The sequence below is a fragment of the Merops nubicus genome, unplaced genomic scaffold (assembly GCF_000691845.1).
Source record: "Merops nubicus isolate BGI_N331 unplaced genomic scaffold, ASM69184v1 scaffold10930, whole genome shotgun sequence".
Taxonomy (NCBI): domain Eukaryota; kingdom Metazoa; phylum Chordata; class Aves; order Coraciiformes; family Meropidae; genus Merops; species Merops nubicus.
This window is the reverse complement of record NW_008580885.1, coordinates 1-19,320: the sequence shown is the minus strand read 5'-3', so window position 1 is coordinate 19,320 and position 19,320 is coordinate 1. Positions and strand designations below refer to the sequence as shown.

At 41.3% G+C, this 19,320-nt stretch overlaps 1 protein-coding gene across 1 annotated transcript in view; it reads left to right on the top strand.

Annotated features, from left to right (window-relative positions):
* LOC103776849 (excitatory amino acid transporter 5-like) overlaps positions 1-11,390 on the top strand; it is a gene marked incomplete at its 3' end in the record, with an annotated part of 37,268 nt that extends 25,878 nt beyond the window's left edge. Inside the window, exons 4-7 of the mRNA XM_008944412.1 lie at positions 4,737-4,779; positions 5,761-5,980; positions 9,474-9,573; positions 11,157-11,390. Of these exons, the coding sequence (XP_008942660.1) occupies positions 4,737-4,779; positions 5,761-5,980; positions 9,474-9,573; positions 11,157-11,390 (597 nt within the window). The remainder of the gene's footprint in view (positions 1-4,736; positions 4,780-5,760; positions 5,981-9,473; positions 9,574-11,156) is intronic.
* Positions 11,391-19,320: the final 7,930 nt, after the last annotated feature.

Below are 19,320 nucleotides of genomic sequence, written 5' to 3'. Positions count from 1 at the left end.
CACCACAGCAAAAGCAGCTTGATAGCTCATGGTCTGTGGAAGGTTCACTGAGCTGATGTTGAAGTATCATGTACATATACTCTTTCAGTCTCTGTTGAATGCTCCTGCTCTGTCTGGCAGAATTCCCAAAGTAGAAAATGCTCTTGGAAGTGTTCTTCCTCAGGGCAGACAGTATTTAGTTCTTAATTTTTCATGTAACCAGAAAGTGTATGTCTCAGTTTCTGTTTTACAATCATATCCTTGTGTTAGGTCTAAATTCATCTATATTCCACACCAGTCTTACTCACTGTTATTCACTATTTTTAATTCTCTACTATTATGTGAAATTATTTCTGCTGGGAATGCTGAATTGTGTCACAGAGGGTAGTGACAATGTTTCTTATACTAGAGAAATTAATCCCAGATCCTTTTAAGTTTCCTGCACTGTATCTTGTAAGCAGTCAGTAAGCAATGCTGGAAGTTTAGAAGTATTTTATCTACGTAGCTTTCTGAACTGAATAAACACAATAGCATTTATAGGTGGTGACAGCAGAGTAGCTCAACTTGAATAATTGCTTCATAAGGACTGGCAGTGTCTTTAATTCAGTGTATGTCAGTGATAGACACAATGCCTGTTCTGAGTAGTGAGACAGTTCCACCTTATGGTCCTGATACCAGCTCCACATGGGCAGATCTTTATCTTGTCCAGAGCTGCATTCAGGCGAGTAGAGATCTGCAGGGACCAGTCTGGTTGCAGGCTGGATGGCTGGAAGATAGGTGGGCAGAGACTGTCAGGCTGTGATGCCCTGCCTTTAATTTTGTAATTCTGTTTGGGCAAATGCAAGTGTCTGGATTTTGTGCTAGACTGAAGGTCCCACCCCAGGTGGCATTACCCTGTGCTCAGGTTTGGGGGGCCAGAGACCCACAGGAGGGCTGCCTCAAGGCAGCCAGGCTGGCTGGCAGTGGGGATCCCGCCAGCCTTCCTTATCCCAGTCCCATGGTAAATTCTCTGCTACCAGTCTCACTTAAGTCTCTTGTTCTGAGACTTTCCCAGGAGATCCCTGCCAAACATCCAGCTCATGGCTGGAAATACCAACGTGCAGCAAAACGTATCCCTAAAACAAGAATCTCTCAAGTGTTTCTGAAGAGGCCTGGCTGAATCAACAAATACTCCCAGTCATCTCCCAGCTCTGGGTGACAGTTTGATACTTTCTTCTTATCATTGATTTTTAGTCCAGTAGAGTTCTCATCCACCAATTGCTCTCTTGAATGTTTTTAATTAACAAAACTAAATTTTGGCTAATACTGGATTTTTTCAATCCAAGTAAACCAGCTTAAAATAAAAAATAAGCCGATGCTCTGGCAAACACATTCAGGTCAGCCTTTCTCTAGATAAACTGTGTAGCTTTGGTAAGGCTAGTCTCAAAGACTGGATCATGGTGCATAATGTATTAAAAAATATTGGGAGAATTCCAGGACCCAGCATTAAGTGGGTAGTTGTAATTCCTGCAGGATAAAGAATGATAAAGAAACAAAATGCTTTAATCCTCCACAAATTTGTCTGACATTTAATCTAGCTACTAACCATATGATATTTCGTTTCTTGAGCTGTCTTAATTGCTCTTAATTCTACTAATTAGAACTATAAAAGTAAGGGAGAAAGTGAAAATGATGAGTAATTAAATTCATATTTCTTTGTAAAGGTATGGCACGTATGTGCCATTCACATTCAGAGCTGTGCAGGACTCTTCGGGGTGGATCTGTGCTCCCAGAATATTTCACGTGCACACAGCAGGTCAGGGCACAACCATCACACTGACACTGTGCACTCCAGTGGCACCTTTCAGCTGATTGTCTCCAATCACAAAAAAAAAGATGATTTAATAGTAACGAAGCCTTTAACAATCTGGAAGCAGAATTCCTTTGTAAGGCATAACAAGGCACTAACTATCTTTTCTCTCCAATGCTTCCCCTTCTTATAAACATCCTCTCCCTGTTCCCAGGTCCAGCCCCATCCATCTGTTTGTCAGTCAGTCCCCTGTGTCACCCAGGCCCCCAGGGCTCAGGCAGAAGTTGTGTCTGAGTCTGGTAGGACAGTGATGCACAGCTGGCTGCTTCTCTGTCTTGCTTTGGCTGCAGATCCAACATTTGAACAGTGGCACCTTTCAGCTGATTGTCTCCAATCACAAAAAAAAAGATGATTTAATAGTAACGAAGCCTTTAACAATCTGGAAGCAGAATTCCTTTGTAAGGCATAACAAGGCACTAACTATCTTTTCTCTCCAATGCTTCCCCTTCTTATAAACATCCTCTCCCTGTTCCCAGGTCCAGCCCCATCCATCTGTTTGTCAGTCAGTCCCCTGTGTCAGCCAAGCCCCCAGGGCTCGGGCAGAAGTTGTGTCTGAGTCTGCTAGGACAGTGATGCACAGCTGGCTGCTGTCTCTGTCTTGCTTTGGCTGCAGATCCGACATTTGAACCGTAGAATCATCACCTTTCTGGACAATTTGGAGGAATGTCCCCATGCTTTGTGCCATGGTTAGCAGGGTGAAAGCTCTGCTGGCAGCACAGCACTCAGCCACCCAGCACTGCTTACGGGGGTGCAGTGAGAGCTCACAGCTCACCACATCACTATACACTCTCTTAGGGGTCTAAGCTAAATCATTCCAATCAAATGAGTGTGTCTGCAAAGGATCTGCATTAATCTAACTAAACCTTGCTAATTTATGTTCATTTCCTTCTATGGAAAGATGGACAAGATGACCTTTAAAACCAGTCTATGATTTTATATGGCCAGAGCTGCCGTCCTGGGGTATCACAGCCCCATGGGGCAGAGTTATGAGCACAGGTGGGGCCCTTGCACAGGGCTGGTAAAGCAGGGGGAGATGTTGCAGTGTAGCACACAGCACACACACTGTTATCCTTTTTAGGGAGCAGGTCAGGCTGCAAGGGGTAGCTGAACGGAGCTGTCTCACCTGCACTGAGGTGAGGAGAGGCCAGAACAGTTACAGAGGAGTCACTGAGGTGCTGAACATCCACCTCCTGTTTTGCCCGTTAGCAACCTGCCTGTGTAACACTGGTTTCTCCTAAAGCAGCAGCCTTACCAAAGTGACCAATGATGCCTTTACGTGGCTTGTTTGTCCTCACACAGCAGGCCAAAAAACCCCCCTAATTTTTAATCTTCTATTTCAATCGTCAGGCAGTACTACTTCCCTCTGATTAAAATTATTCTCCCTTTGCTATACCCTGAAAAGGATAATTATCTCTTTGTAGCAATTGCTCTCAGTGCCTGAAGCTACTGAAAGAGATTCTACCTCCTAATTTGAAGTATGACCATAGTGTCACATTGTGATGACTATTGCAAAAGAGCAATAAAACTGTTTTTCTTATGCCAGTGTTGCACACCACGCTGATGCTGGGACTCCACTAGCAGCAGGCATGTGCTGCTGCTGCTGCAAAGAGGAAAGCAGGGCTGGAGAATGTCTCAGTTCAGCGTGCATTTAGCTGGTCATATATTTACAGCAGTAAATAAGAGCTTAAGCTGGACTTTGGATAAAATGTCTTAAGGTTAGAGAATTCAGGAGTTTTGCTTGCATAAATTTATGTATATATGAAAGCCTATAATTGGGTGATGGGCTGTCTCTGTCTTCTGCTTCTAGATTCAGAAGCTTTAGGCTCAAAATAAATCAGTTCTGCAAACAGTCTGATCAGAATCACCACACAAATCTTTATTCCCAAATGCTGCATGGAAATATATGACTTTTTACCTGTTTTTTTTTTTCCCCAGCTATGCTATGATTTGAAGCCTGTAGAGGGTGTGCTCTCCATTTCAAATTAGGATTGAAAGTCTTTCTGCAAAGTAGTAATCTAGCTCAAACAGAAGTTATAAACTAGCCCCAGACATTATTGGGTGAAGTGTTACAGACTGAGGTACACGGGAAATCAGAAAAGATGACAAGAGTCACTTTTGGAATTCAAAGTGTGTCTGTCTCACTGCAAATCTTGCAGTGTATGGTCATTGTCTTACTCCAGAGCTCACCCTTCTGCAAAGAGGAAGCTGTTGGCCTCACTTCAGTCTCCGCTCTGAAGCCTCAGAAACATATCAAAATAAAATTTAGCAGTGACTGCAGCTCTAATCTCAATTCTTTTAACCATGAATGAGATCCTCTTTCTGAAAAGAAAACTGTTCTTGACCAAACCACTGTAAAGTCTACATCATGTGTAATTTTAGTAAGGAAAGTGTATCAGGAAGTACTACAGTTTATGAGTCATCTCACAGGAGTACTTAGAAGTTCCAAAATAAACTACAGCACCCAGGGGTCTCAAGAATATGTCCCTGAACGCTGACTCATTCTTGAACAGCTCATTATCTAAGTAGGGAAGACAAAACATGGAATAAAGGAATATTCTTCTCCCCAGTTAGCAGATGGGAAAGGGAATGATACCAATTATGTTACAACATGGAGACTGTGACAGAATCAGTGACTGAAACTAGAGCTCCTGGTTCTAGTTCTTGCACCCCAGGTATTTAGGAGTCCCCAGAGTTTAAGTGTGAGGATCTGTCTCTCTGTTGAGCCTTGCTCAGTCAGGTACAGCTGCATGGCATGAGTGGAAGAGAGTGGCAGTCTTCTGCACCCATCCAGCATTTGCTGTCTGGGAGGGTAAATAACTGACTTCTTCCTTATTGGGAGATCCAAGACATGGTAAACAGAAGTTACTTTCAGTTCCATAGACTTATGGTTTTGTTTGTTCATTTTTAGGAACATGTTTCCGTCCAATCTTGTTGAGGCCACATTTAAGCAGGTAAGTGGCTACATTCCTTTTATGACTGATGAGAGAGATGAGGCAGCATCACATAAAACACATATCTTCATAAAACAGAATCCAGATACAGACGTTGCATTTTACTTCAGATATTATTATTGCCTTCAGCATTTAGGAAATGATGAGTCCCTTTCCGTTAGCCTCAGCAGCCTTGGTGTCTGAGGGCAAAACAAACCAGCATAAAATGCACAGTGTGACTAAAAAGAGTAGACATGTACACCTAGGTCAGCTCTGCCTCCACCTGAGGCCAGGTCTTTGAGGACCTTGAAAGGTGTTGTAGGGAAGCAGACAACTTATGCCAGTATGCCTAGCATGGTTTCTTTTAACACAGGACTGTAGTCACAGGGTAGCTGGGATCTCTTTAAGAGCACACAGGAACACCATGCAAAGGAGGAACAGAATAATGTGTCCAGTTAAAGCAAAAACATAATGTATTTGGGAAGAATGCAATTACTCAGATTGGAATTTGGCCAGAAAACCTCATCTAAAAGTTCTGAGTGAGCAGGAGACATGGGTGTATTTATTTCACCTGGGGGAATATTTCATGGGAAGATTTCCTCTGATGACACCAAGTGAAGGGCACTCAGAACCTCTAGGGAGTCATTCCTGATTATGCCTTACAGGAAAGTAGCTCTAACAGGAGATGGTGTGTTTGCTGAACAAAGGTTTGGTTATATATATATTTATATACACATATATATTTGGGGATTGGACTAGCTGACCTTTAAAGCTCCCTTCCAACCAAAGCTATTCTTTAGGAAACTCTGGTTTTGTTACGTTTTTTCCAAAAATTCAACATTTTTTTTTCAGATTTTAGCATCACAGGGACAGGAGCTGTCGTTCTTCTCATGCTAGTCCCATTAACACACAGTCTTGTTGAAACAGAGCACTTAGGAAGTCTCATTAAACTATGAATTCCTGCTGGGATATTTCAATAAAAACTGTGTTGTTTTCTTTCAGTATCGCACCAAGAGTATTCCCATCATTAAATCTAACAAAGCATCATCTGAAAGCACCACTCGTCGCATTATAATATATGGAGTCCAGGATGAGAATGGATCCAATGTCCAGAATTTTGCCTTGGATATCACTCCTCCCCCTGAAGTGATTTACAAGTCAGAACCAGGCGCTAGCGACGGCATGAATGTGCTAGGGATTGTGATATTCTCTGCCACAATGGGTAGGTTTCAAAATGCCTGATTTATAATAATCCCAGTATCCATTTAAGACAAAAAGTTAGGGGTCAAGTTATTTGGTTTCTTGATTCACATTTTGTAATTGCTTGTATCTAAACATTGTGAGGAAAATGCAAGGCTGTTACAAAGCTTTTCTCCCAGCCTTGATAAATCTTCAAAATCCCTGATGACTTTTGTTCCATGCAGGTCTGCTCTCTGTTCATGCACTTACATTCTTTTTTAGTCTATTTTTCTCTGGATTATTTTCAGCTTCTGTTTATGAACCATTGTTTTCCTGAGTGTAGGAAGCACTAATGCAGTGTGCTCAGAGGAGGTAGGAATCACTATACCGAGTCAGACGCGTGGCCCCTCTGCCAATGTTCTGTTTCACTCTCCGGACAGTAGCAAAAATGCCAGACAGGGTATCAAGAAATTCTGAAATAAACAAGTCTGTAGCAGATTTGCTTTCCAAAGCCCAAGAATTTAGAACACTTGTAATGCCCAGAGCTCCAGGTGGTGTTTTACAGGCATGAAGAACTTCCCTCTCTTGGTGGAGGGGACATCAGTCTGAGACACCCGCTGCTCTCATGGCCAGACATTTCACCCCTCCAGCTGGCGGTCCAAGAAAAACCTGCTCCCGGACTAACTCCTCAGCTAAAGTTCCCCCCACCAGGCAGAAAACTACTTTAGCCCTGGAGCAAGCCCTGCCTGTCATTCTTACACATTCTTAGTCACATTTACCACATTATTGGTGCAAAATATAACCATCATTTATGTACGTAAGAACCCAACTCAGATAATGAGCGTCAGTGATATCTCAGATAAGTGAGACTCAAAGGTGTAGTGCTTTATCAGTTTTAAATCTTTGGGTCTTCTCTTTGATTGGAACTTTTTGATTTTATTTTTGCCATAATGCAATGCTGATAGCCCTACTCCGTCTAGTAGCTTATCACAGTGGACTCTCAGAGCTTCTGTCTGGCTAATCTATGCAGTTTCACTTGCTAGGGGAACTCATTGGTGCCATGTGTGTTACATTATGTTCATGGATTTGGAAGAGGGAATTTAAATGAACGTGCCCTAGTTGACCATAAAGTTCTGATGATTTTTACAAGAAAATGCTGATCACATTTTCCATATCTAAATTTATTCTTGGAACTTAATCTGGTTAGCCGAGGTAGTTCCATAAAACATCTTTGACAGTATTTATTGGTTTATGGTTCATATCAGTGCAAGAGGTCAAAAATCAACTCTGGAGTTAGCAGATTTGGCTCTCTTTTTTAGTTTCTCCAGTGGGTGGTATTCCATATGCAACACTGCTGGAAACTGTGACTGGCTGTCCCCCACTTTTTAGTGTTTTGTAGTCAATTCCCAAAGCACAATGGCACAGCAAACACTATTCCAGTCAAAAATATGGATATTAATTAATTACATGTACTTATAGGGATCAAGGGCAATTTTGTACTTCTAAGCATAGAAGATCATTCATTGTCTTCCCAGAACTGAGTGTGTTCGTTTTACCATGCCCCAAAGACTTGCTGGCCTGGGGCTGAAGGGATGGAGGCTGAGAGCTGGTTTCCTGCTGGCTGACATACAGAAAATGTACTGTCAGTGCTGCCACGTACAGCAGAGTACCCGGCACAGCTGCTGGGTCACCTGTGACACCACCTGTGACAGCAGCCACAAACAAAACTCAGACAGTAAACCCGCCAGGCTTGTCACCTACTGGTGGCTAATTCAGACTGTCATTTTCAGCAAAGGATGCAGCCAAACACTTATCCCTGTCTTCAGCTCTGCACCACTCGCAAAGAAATGGAAGCAAAGGAACAGAAGACATGTGGCCTCAGTCTCTATGAAACAAGAGCACCCCTCCCAAATTTTTATTTATTACAGAAAAATGTATATGGGCCTTGGTGCTTTGTAACAGTTTCGCTGAGTCTCATTTGCACAAAGGTCTTTTTACACCACTTTGGCACAGAAAAACAACATTAGCGTGGGTATGAGTTCTTGTTACAGCTTCTTTGAGGTCCTTGAACAGCATAGGAATAGCATAAAGGGACAAGAGTCTAGACTTTAGCTAATTATCTTTTCCTGAAGCAGGAGATTAATTGTGTAGTAATCTCAGTCCAGGAGTGAATTCTGTGCATGGACTTCTTTGCCACATGCATTAAAATGGGCAACGTTTGACAGGCAGAGTGTGAGTTCAAGACATGGAAGACCTAGATGCTCTGCTCAGGAGGGCCTAACTATACTGACTTCTCACACAGTGAGCAGGAATTCCTTTCTGAGGTTATGAGTCTTGAGACATCTGATCTTTTTATCTTGGAGGAGCACATATTATTTATTTGTTACAAGGAAAATGTTTGCACTGACATGGAACTTGGTACATCAGGGCTGTAGACAGAAGGCTCCAGTCTGTCCCCACCAATACCTACATACTTATGTAGGACAATGTTTTAAAGAGCAAATTTCAGTTATTGCTGTAAAATGAAAAAAGTGTCATTTCTTCTTTTTGGCATTTAGAAACTAAGACTCTTGTAAGGCTGCTGCTGGCCAAGCTAGAAGAGCTGAACTACATTTAATATCCTATTACCAAAGATGAGCAACATGCTTGATACAAGAGTGTTGTTTTCTGACTTCAAAGTTCTAGCTTAGATGAAAACAGGCTTACAAACCACATCTTGAATGCACTGCTATTGTGCAATCCTTGGATAAAACAGCTGAGGCTCCCTCCCTGCCTCAGGAGGGGGCTGCCCTGGAAGCCACGCTGCCTGAGACAAGTGCAGATGTGGGCTCCAAGGGACAGAGCCTGGGCTGCTGCTCAAAGCAAGGACACTGCCTATCCAGAGCGAGAGGCAGCACGCCCCCCACTCAGTCCCCTGCTTCCTCATTAAACTCCCTTCTAAGCAGCCTCATTCGGGGCAGCCAGCTTTTGAAGTGCCTCCCTGAGCAATTAACTCAGTCACTCACAATCCTTTCAGGGAACGGTGGCAGAAATTTAATAAAGTAGGAAAATCATGTCTATTTATATGCATTATTGGAAATGAACACTGTCTGGAGAATACGTGGTTAGATGACACATCCCAGAGCTATATTCTTGCCCTTTCTGAGTGCTGGATGCACGCCAGTGTTGTAAATCCATGACAGGGCCCTATGAAAAGGCAGTTAAGGAAACAAGCTTACTACCAGGGGGCTAAATCTATGGCACCAAAGTACCTCCATGGGGAAACTTTCAGGGAACTGCAAAGAAAAAAACCCCCACTTAGGTAGAGGGGAGTGACCTGTGCAGAGCCAAAGCCCAAGGCTGTGGGTGGCTCCCCCAGGCTCTTGTCTCTGTCTAAGGTGAGACTTTGAGGTGCCATGTCTCTTCATACAGCACAAAGATCTGTATTCATCTGGTCATCTCCCACTTGGTTCACTTTGGACTGCAGCAGGGAGGGAAAGCACTGGGGCTTTGCATGAGGTGCCTGAGAAATTGAACCTAAATGCCTTTGTTTGCAGGTATAATGTTGGGAAGGATGGGGAACAGTGGTGTTCCTTTGGTCAGCTTTTGCCAGTGCTTAAATGAATCTGTCATGAAGATAGTGGCAGTTGCTGTTTGGTAAGTAACTGTTTCAGTAAAAAAATCAGTATTTTTTAAAAAAGTAAGAAAATTTCAACAGAATAGGATGCACAGAAATCTCATAAAGTTATTTCCAGGGAAGTAAGTGGTGAACAATCCTTAGCTCTGGGAGGCCTCAGCATTTGAAGGAAGGCATATACACACATCCTGTCCCTGGCTCACACTCTCAGTTTGTCAGAGGCACCCTGTGTATTCCTCCCAAATAACAAAACATGGTTTAGCGTGGCCCGTGGCTGCTGTGCACTCGAGGGGCACTGCCAACCCTCTGGCAAGCCAAGAAGAATTAACATCCAGGCCAAAGGAGAAACATGGTGAGCTGCTCAAGCTGGTGCTTCCATCCCTTACAACACTGCTCCACGAGAAATCCTGGTGTGGCTTCAGCTTGCTCAGGGGAGGGCTGGGCTCTTGTGCTGATGTGACTGCACTGCTGCTGGTGTGGCTGCTGCCACCTTGGCTGCCCCTGCACTGAAGAGCACAGTGGTGATGACAGACCCAGAGTGCTTGGCACTCGAGGTGTCTCCAGTCAGCAGAATAGCCCTCAGTGAACCATCCTAGGCCATGTAACTTGGGAAGAGCCTTCAGAGCAGTCCTAAATTACAGACAGATAGACCTGCCAGCCCATTTACCTCCATGATCAGAGGAACAGCAGGTGACTGACAACAACAAAAACTATCAGCCTAGCATCTTCCTAACCCTTCAGAAGGTCCCACACTGTGGCTCAGCCCATGGTGGGGATCCCACTATCAGCACTCAGTCTTTGTGTCCACCTTCCTGGTCTAGTCTGAATGATCTGGATCAGGGAACGATCACTTGGTTAAATGGGTCCGAGGGAGCAGCAATTTCTGGAAGGATGAGGGGGAGGTGGCAAGTCTCTGCAGATGGCACAGCTGCAAGTGGAAGATGGCTGGATGCCCCCAGTTTGTTGTTTGGTTTTTTTTTATTTGTTTTAAATCTTAAGCTTTTTTGGCATCCATGGCTTTGTGTCTCACCATGCACAGAAGCACAACAGTTTTGATAAAGCACCAATCCTACATCCAGTCCAGAGGGGGTTTAGAAGCTAACTATTCTTCTGCCTTGCTGTCTGTCCTGAATCAAACTGCCAGGCAGTCCAAGAGCACGTCTAATGCCTGTTGGTGTTTCTCCTATGTCTTCCAAAGACAACATAAGCATTTATTTAACAGCTTCCAACTAAAATCTGTGAACAGTTACATGAGCACAAACACATGAGCAGAGCTTAGGATTCATTCCCCCTCCCCCCAGTAAATGACCTGCCGTAAGCGAAGAAGCCAGGTCTGCCTTCTGAACCAAAACATTTCTAAGTGATTCCTAACCAGCACCCTAACATCAGCCATGCTGAGGAGTACCCTAGCTAAAAGATTGTTTAGGCTGGTGCTTCAGGCACTCCTTGAGTTTGAGAGAGAAGGGCTTAGTCTGACGAAACAACAGAGCCCAGCTGTGCTGCTTCCAGACAGGCTGCCCTGCTCCTGGAAGGATTTCCCAGCTCACACTCTTGGGTGGAAGTGAGCTACCTGGTAATAACAGCTGTCTTTCTTTTTGCTCAGGTATTTTCCATTTGGAATTGTGTTCCTAATTGCTGGTAAAATCTTGGAGATGGATGACCCTTCGGCCATTGGGAAGAAGCTGGGTTTCTACGCCATCACGGTGGTTTGTGGCCTGGTGGTCCACGGGCTGTTTATTCTGCCAATGATGTACTTCTTTATCACCAAGAAGAATCCCATTGTCTTCATCAGAGGGATTCTTCAAGCCTTGCTCATTGCTCTGGCCACATCCTCCAGGTATTATCCAGTTTCTAGACAGATGCAACAAAACATTTGCTGGATACTTACTCCAGGTTTCTCTTGGGAACAGCACACTGAAGCTGCACTGGAGCAGATGTATTTATATCTGAACAATGGCCTGTGTCAAGTTCACTGGTGTATTTGTAAAAGATGTTGTCTCTCAACATTTGGAAGTTATGTGTGGGAGCTGTTTGACAATAATGTTTGTCACGTTGTTTGGGACAAGAATGTTTTTTCTTAGAGGACTAGAAAGGAAATAAGAATATTTTTACTTAAAAACAAACACTGTGTTTCTACAAAGTTTATACATATGAGGGACAAACAATTTGTCCAGATTTCCTTTCTGGTGTTAGTGGAGAACCTCCTAGTTCAGTCATATGGAAACATTTTACCATTTCTACTCATCTTAGTCTTTGTTTCTTGGTACATTAAGAAAAGACTGTGGTTGCAAGCTATTGTCCAGCACTGGGAAAGTATTTCACTGCTCTGCTCAAGGAATAATAATTTTTGCACATCCTCATTTTTCAGGAGGACGTACAATGAGTTTTAACCATAGCTGGACAAAGGTAGAGTGAAAATGGGAACCAGCTGGTGAAGCTGGTTATGAAAATGACTCCCAACACGGATAAACTAGTGCATGAGAAGTGCTTGAAAGGGCTGGAATTGACTTGTGTGGACAGGAGAGAACAATGACAACTAAAATAACATTTCTGTGTGGCCAATGTAATGAAAACAGAGTTTCATGGCTCTGTGTTACTCTAAAGTAACAAGAGCAGCTATGCCTACCACTTTTTCTGTGGTAATAAAAGCCACAGTACAAGTAGAAAATGTCAGATAAATAGGTTTCTTTAGCACATATTTATTATTTCTCCTGTCAACTACAAAGGAAAAGGGATACAGAAAAGGAAGGATACCTTTCTTTTATCTCATTTTTCCTTTTGTGTTTTTGAAGTTATTACTGTTATTTTACGGAGAGACTAGAAAATACAAAATTCTTATCCAGATTTTGAAATTGTGACAGCTAGTGACAAACATCAACCTTCATCTACCTAGTTTAGATTTCAAATTATTATTTAGTACAAAATAAATGACAAATTGGGGAAAAAAAATGAATATTTATAAAGAAACATAATGAAAAATATAAAGGTTTTATTAACCCCAAAATATTTATTCTAATTAACAGTAATGAGTGAGGTGTACTTCATCTAATTATACTTAAATACCGATTCCTTCTTCCATCTTACAAGAATTTCTATAATAAGTTTCACTCTGATGACTAACAGATCCTTTCAGGCAATAGCATTGTACCAGCTTCTGATCCCTTGTGCCTCTAATCTTCCTTTTCTCTGTTACTTCCCAAGCTCCTTGAGGAAGAACTCACATAATCTCTCCTACAGTGGAGTGACCCACTTAGAAATAGAGTACATTTGTGATTGGTGGGATTACAGAAGGGAAAGATAGGAATTACATATAGCTAAAAAGTTCTGGGAAAGCAGTCAAACAAATATTGATATAAGGGCCATTTTGTAAGCAGCACATATGGCTTTGCATAGGCCATTATCACTGATACACAATTATGCAAGTTTTGCAGAAATCTGGAACTCCTCTGAGTCTTAGTTAAGTAAATAAATACATGGAGAGGTAACACTATAACTTCCCTGAACTCAGATTAGTTGATGTTATCCATTTTTACTATAATCTTCTGCAAAAGTTATTTTTGTTACAAGACATTGCTTTGCAATGCTGTAACTACCACCAATGCTAAAAGAAATAAAGAATCCCTGTTTTACTGAAGGGACAATGAAAAAGAGAAAACTTGTACTAGACTTGTACTAGACTTGAGAAGAGAGCCTAAAACTTTTATCCCCTGTTCATTGGTCTGATTTGGCTCAGAATAGTTCTAGCAAGGTCCCACAGGGTAATTAGGGGCAGGAAGGTCAAACGCAGATGGGTGTTTCCCTCATAAATATACACACAGTGGTTAGAGCAGGAGTGAGCAGAGCAAAGGCATGTTTAGGAATTCAAAGAAAGGAGAGGAGGGAACGAATATTTCAGTACAGTCGGAAGGTATTTGCTTTCCACTATGTTTCATTTTACAAGGCATTTGCATACATAAAATTTTTCTCCAATATGACCTATAAAGAGCAACAGACTGTGAAATACTATATCAAGAAAAAATTAGTGCTGGGTGACATTCTAAACTCTAATGAGGCTTAAGTAATTAAGACAAGTGTTTTTATTAGCACATAAAAAGTTTGTGGCTTGAGCTGTCATCACATCCCCAGCTTCAAGTAAAATGCTAATTTTGCACTCAAAGATGTTGGTGTTGGAAAAGGCTCCTCAGGTTCACATTTGACACACTTGACTATCTGCCCTGCTCCTCTAAGAATTCTGTTTCTGAAGAACTTTATTGCAGACAACTATGGGGTTTTAATTTGTGCCATTCAATTCATTCTTTTTCTAGACACATAGAATTGTCCGTAAAAATCTAACCTGAATTTTTCTCTTTTTAGGAAAAAAGAAAAAGAAAGTTTTGTTACTTGTTTTACCTTTAGTATCTGTAGAAGAGTTTGTCCTTTTCTCTTCTTTTAATAAGCAACAAAAAAAAATAATTTCTTCATTAGCATAGATCCCTTTATAAAGGAAGGTTTAATTAAGACCTAAAAGATTAGCCCATATCCCACCATTTTCAAAACCAGATTACTTTTCTTTATTTTCCTTATTTTGCATCAGAATTGCATTTTGATTTTATAATCTATTTACTGGTCCTTTACTGATCTGGAAACTTTCAGGGCTTGTGCTTTTTTTTTGTTTGAAGGCAGCTCATTGTTTCTTCATTGGCTTTCACCTCCTTACTCTGTCTCTAGCTCTGAGAGCATCAAGCCACCTTACAGTCATGAAGCACCCTCTCTGCAGTTCATAATACATTCAACTCCAGGTCGCTCATGGTATATTTTGGGGTTAGAATTGTTCCTGTGCCAGTGTCACCGATTGCAGTAATAAAACAAAAAGTCAGACATGGTATGTAATCACCAAAATATCCAACCAGGTCTACAAAGGGACACAGGGGTTTGATTCCCTGTTACACACAACTGCCTAAGTTATATTACTTCTTGGAGAAAGTCCAATGATAGTTGGTTTAAGAATTTTTAGATCAGTTACTTATTTCTCTCAATTACTTGCAGAAGCATAGGGAAAGGATATGCAGGCTCTCCAGCAAATGTGAGCTAGCTCACGTGCTATGTGAGCATACAACTAGTCACCATTACAGAGCTTAACTTTTAGGCAACTTTCAACCTATGGTGCTTACGGGGGTGTTTGGAACTCAGCTCCTCTTTGGGAGAGTTGAGGAAAGAGCCCCAAAAGCCAGTGTGGTAAGGAGAGTTTGGCAGGCATCAGGCACAGCTCTGGGGCGAAATTCTCAGCCTACAGAACTGATGAGAGAGCAGTGCCCCTCTGCTGAGTCTCTTCGAGGTAAACCAGTCCTTACTCGAGGTTTTCTCCAGCCCTGTCTCTCTGCCCCAAGCTGATGTGAGAGTGCCCACTGCCAGCGGGGCATACCTGGGCATTTCAGCTTTCCCTGAAAGCTGACTTTGACTGCCCAAGCTCTGACTCCCGTGACAGAGCCTCTCTCCGGGGGCTATCAAGTGCTTTGAGTCAGCAGCCCCTCCCCTTCCACCATGCAGGGAGTAATGATGGGTTTACAGGCCCAGGGAGGGTGTAGTTCAGGAACAGAGCTCTGGCAACAGCTGGCAGCTCAGCCTCTCGAGAATCACCCCCAGGACTTGCTATCAGATTTGGTATCTTTGTTGTCAGAAGCTAATGTACCACCAAACTTAAGGTGAGTCCTGAGGAAGGGCTCTGAACTTATGGATTTAGGACTTGGACATTTGATGGATTTAGTTCTGCTTGCCTCTTCTTAACAGTGTGTATATTTTGCAAATCCCACACAGGCCCAATATGGTTTTTAATGTTTTTCTGCTCAAATAGCAGTGCCTTGTTTAGAGATAGCTGAACTTTTCACCTTTCTTACGCTGAAAGGAATGGATACTGCACATAACTGAGCTGTTGCCAAAAGAACATGCACAAATACTTGAGGCTGGACAGAGGAGCTGCTTCTCCTGACAGTCAACACATCTGTATTTGGTTAAATAGTACTCGCCACAGGGGCATTATATAACACTCATAATGTAGGTATTGGCTTTTCAGATCATCTTAGAGGAGAACAAAGGGTTGGTTTTAAGCATACTGATGTGTTTCATGGGGATGTTTCTGTGTCAGTTCATGTCTACATCTAAAGATAGAAAGAAAACCACAGATCAGTGTCCTGGTACTCATTCCAGCTAGTCTGCACCTGTGGAAAGCTTTCTTTTTAAGCTAAAAGTCAAATTGCAAGAATCAAAAACAACACCATGTACAAACCCAGGAATGTAACACAAGGGAATCTGAAAGTCACTCAACAGCCATCTCATGGCAATGATTTTATTGAATCTGAACATTATGTCTACCCATTTTCCCTTAAGTGAAGAGTTCTGCAACCCATTCTCAGTCCACTTGTTTTTCTCCAGAAATCCCAATCACAGCAGTTATCTGGTTTGCTCAGACATTACTGGAGAGGCTGGGACAGAGAAGTGATACATCCCATCAAAAGAAGCAATTTTCATCTTCTCTGAAAACAGAGAATAAAACAGTTTTTCGAGGGTTTTGCTGCTTATGAAACACTAAGATCTTGGCTATTGCACAGTGTAAATTAAAGGCAGATTTAGCAAAAGGGAGATGAGATCAGTTTGTTGATTTTTTGGAGCAAATATCAAAATGCATTTGAATGATAAGATAAACAGAGCAGGCAGAACAGCTGTTCTTTCACAGTGACTAGCTGTCCTTGTGGCTCACACTAGTAAGAGCTTGGCCTGATCCAGCATTAGCTTATGCTCAGTCTCTGCAGCTGCAGCATTTTATCCCAAAAATTGAGATAAGATTTTAAAAATGTATTTTTAATTGTTACAGTTTGTGCTGGGAGAAGATGCCTCTCAGCTGAAAGCTCTAGGATGTTTTTTAAAAGACTTAACAGATTAAGATCAGTGCTTTACTGTGTTTTTTCCTCCTAATAAATGTTACATGTCAGGTTTTCATGTTACTGCTCCACTGTTTAACATGAAATAAAGCAGCTTTCAAGAAAACAAGTTTCACCTAATTTGACTGGAAAGACAAAGCATTTATTTGAGAATGTTATTAATTCAGCCATTGAAATTATATGTTAATATAACTCAAAAATGAAGTAGGAACTTTTTTATTCTTTGCCACCTGTAAGTCACCAACAGTTGAAGCCTTAAATAAGAACCATATTTTCTGATAGGTACCAGATGATACATTATGAGTAAAAATGAACCATGTTTTGAACAAGACAACCTCTGCTAGGATACTCCACATAACTCTTGTAGCCTGTATCCAGGAAAAGTTCATTCAGATTGAAACAGATGCTGAAAGGGTAATCAGGAATGTAAAGCAGCAGTCTTGGAAGAGAAGAAGACTTTAAGAAGTCTGTATGGGCTGAGGGGACAAAACTGATTTCTGACAATGCGTGCTATAACAGCTGGACTGATTTATACAAGGAGAAATGCATTAAACACATAGAAGCAAATTCAGTGTAAATTGAAAAGAGTCCATCTAGATCATAAACTAAATGTCTCACCTGAACAGTGGGTTCTGGAAAGCCTTTCAACAGAGAGTTAGGAGAAACAGTCTGCCTGCTCTGAGAGGCTGTGCCATAACTTTAAGTGAGTTTTAAGGTAAATTCCCTGTAAGGTAAATAGCCTGTGCTAGGAAGGTCCAAGAATCTGTGACCTGGGAACTCGCTTCCTTTCAATACCTTGCGTGATGTTTCTCATCACCATTGCTTTTTATATTCTGCCCATTTCCTTTTTTATTATCATATTTAATAAACAACGAAACCTTCTTGTTAGGTGCCCTACAAATTTTGGTCCTAACAACACAAAATTAAAGAAATGCCTGGTTCTGTGAGATAATGCAGAAGTTTAAAAATTGAATTCTAGCAAAACTGGTGTCATATGTTGTGTTTACAACAGTTAAAATAGATACAGATTTTGCTGGTTGTGCCATTGGTATCACGGGATTGTTTTGCACAGTCTTTGTCACATCTCAACCAAATTGGAAGATGTCAGTCAGTCAAAATTTGCACATTTCACAGCTCAACTCTCTGCCCTCAGAACAGGAAGACATTGAGGTTTAAAGTTCTGATATGTGAAAGTGTGGGCAAGGTGGAAAAAATTTGTAAGATTAGATTTTTCTCCTCTTTTCCTCACCAAGAAATTAGACAGGGCTTTATTACAGAAGAGCAAAATGGCTGAGGAAAGACTGGCTTTAAAAACAGTGAGAAGGAACCCTCCACAAGGGAAAAGGAACCCTGAAGTAGCTGCAGGGAAGGGAGACAATGAACAGCAAGTTTTGTGATTGCTTCCTGGTCATGCCTATAGTTCAGAACACCTAGAAGTGCTACTGCCTCAGTCTGCTCCTAGGTACAGCTGCACCAGGGCTTTCTGCTCTCCATTGCTGGTGAGGCCCAGCCTCACCCTTTTCTTTTGTGGACATTTTATGGTAAAAAAGACATAGAGAATTTCAGTCACTCACAACTAAATGTGTGAAACATGCTAGGCATGCCCAAGTGAGAAATGACATCTAATGTGTAGTTTGGGGGATTATGCTTTGCTGGTTTTAATTTTCAAAGTAAATATTGATGAAATATTGAGACTGCTGGAAAGAAAAAGTTCAACATACTCCAGTTACCAGAGGCAATCAGATTTCTGTTGCTTCCTTGCCCGTTCAGTTTATTTGCATACTTAGATAATTACTTTTGTCCAGATTTTCATGGCAGTGACTGCCAGTCTGTAGTAAATCACTCACCAGCTAGACTTTAAAAGGTTACAGAAAACAGAGATATTGTAATGAAAGCAGAGATTTGTCTTTTTTGTTTAGTGTTTCTATTGCAGGAAGCTACTTTTCCTTTCCAAACACTGTTACTTTCCTCAAACAACAGCTTGCACAAATACAAAATGACAACTCCTACTCATGGAAACATTTTGCTAACGCATTTTTCATTCCTGCAAAAGGGGTTATGATTTCAGAGTTTTCAGAATCTCTCTCTGCTTTTGTAGGTTATTTGTAACAATTGGGTGAGAATTTGTAATCAAATGTGTTACCATCAATTAAGAACAGATAATTCTCATTATAAGATTTAGTTATCAGAGTCACATTGCTGATGTGGAGGTTGCAAGGCACAGTGACTGAGCAATGTGAATTGCCCAAACTAGTGAAAAGGCACCTGCATCTCATGACTCAGGGCGTGCAGGTCACAAGACAATAGTACATTAAATACCTTAGTATCATAATAACAATATTTCCCTTATAGCTACTCATGGCTATAAAGACATAACTTTGGAATAATTTTGGAGGAGTTTGCTATTATGCATCTATTTAAATAGTCTCAGATACGTAGCAGTAAATTGAATTGAGTAGTATAACAAAGAAAATATTTTGCCCTTTATATGTTTTCTCTGATGGTACTACTTATTTACCATAAAAATCGACATGCCATAAAACATACCCACTCACTCACTTGAATGCAGTTTAATTACTCATGACATAATGGTGAATGTGACACCACATGGTAAAATACAGAACGTTACAAAAAGACTGATAACATATAAAAATAAACATATTTAGCTGTGTTACCATTTAGAAATGTGTGCATCTTGTTGAAAATGAGGTAATTTCTGATGATATTTAATTATTTGTTTCAATTAATGAAAACAAAAATCAGATTATTTTTAGAGAGTATGAATCAAGGGTTGAAGTTTGGAAGGGGTCAAGTTCATTTCCAAAATATTTAACTGTATAAATATATATATAT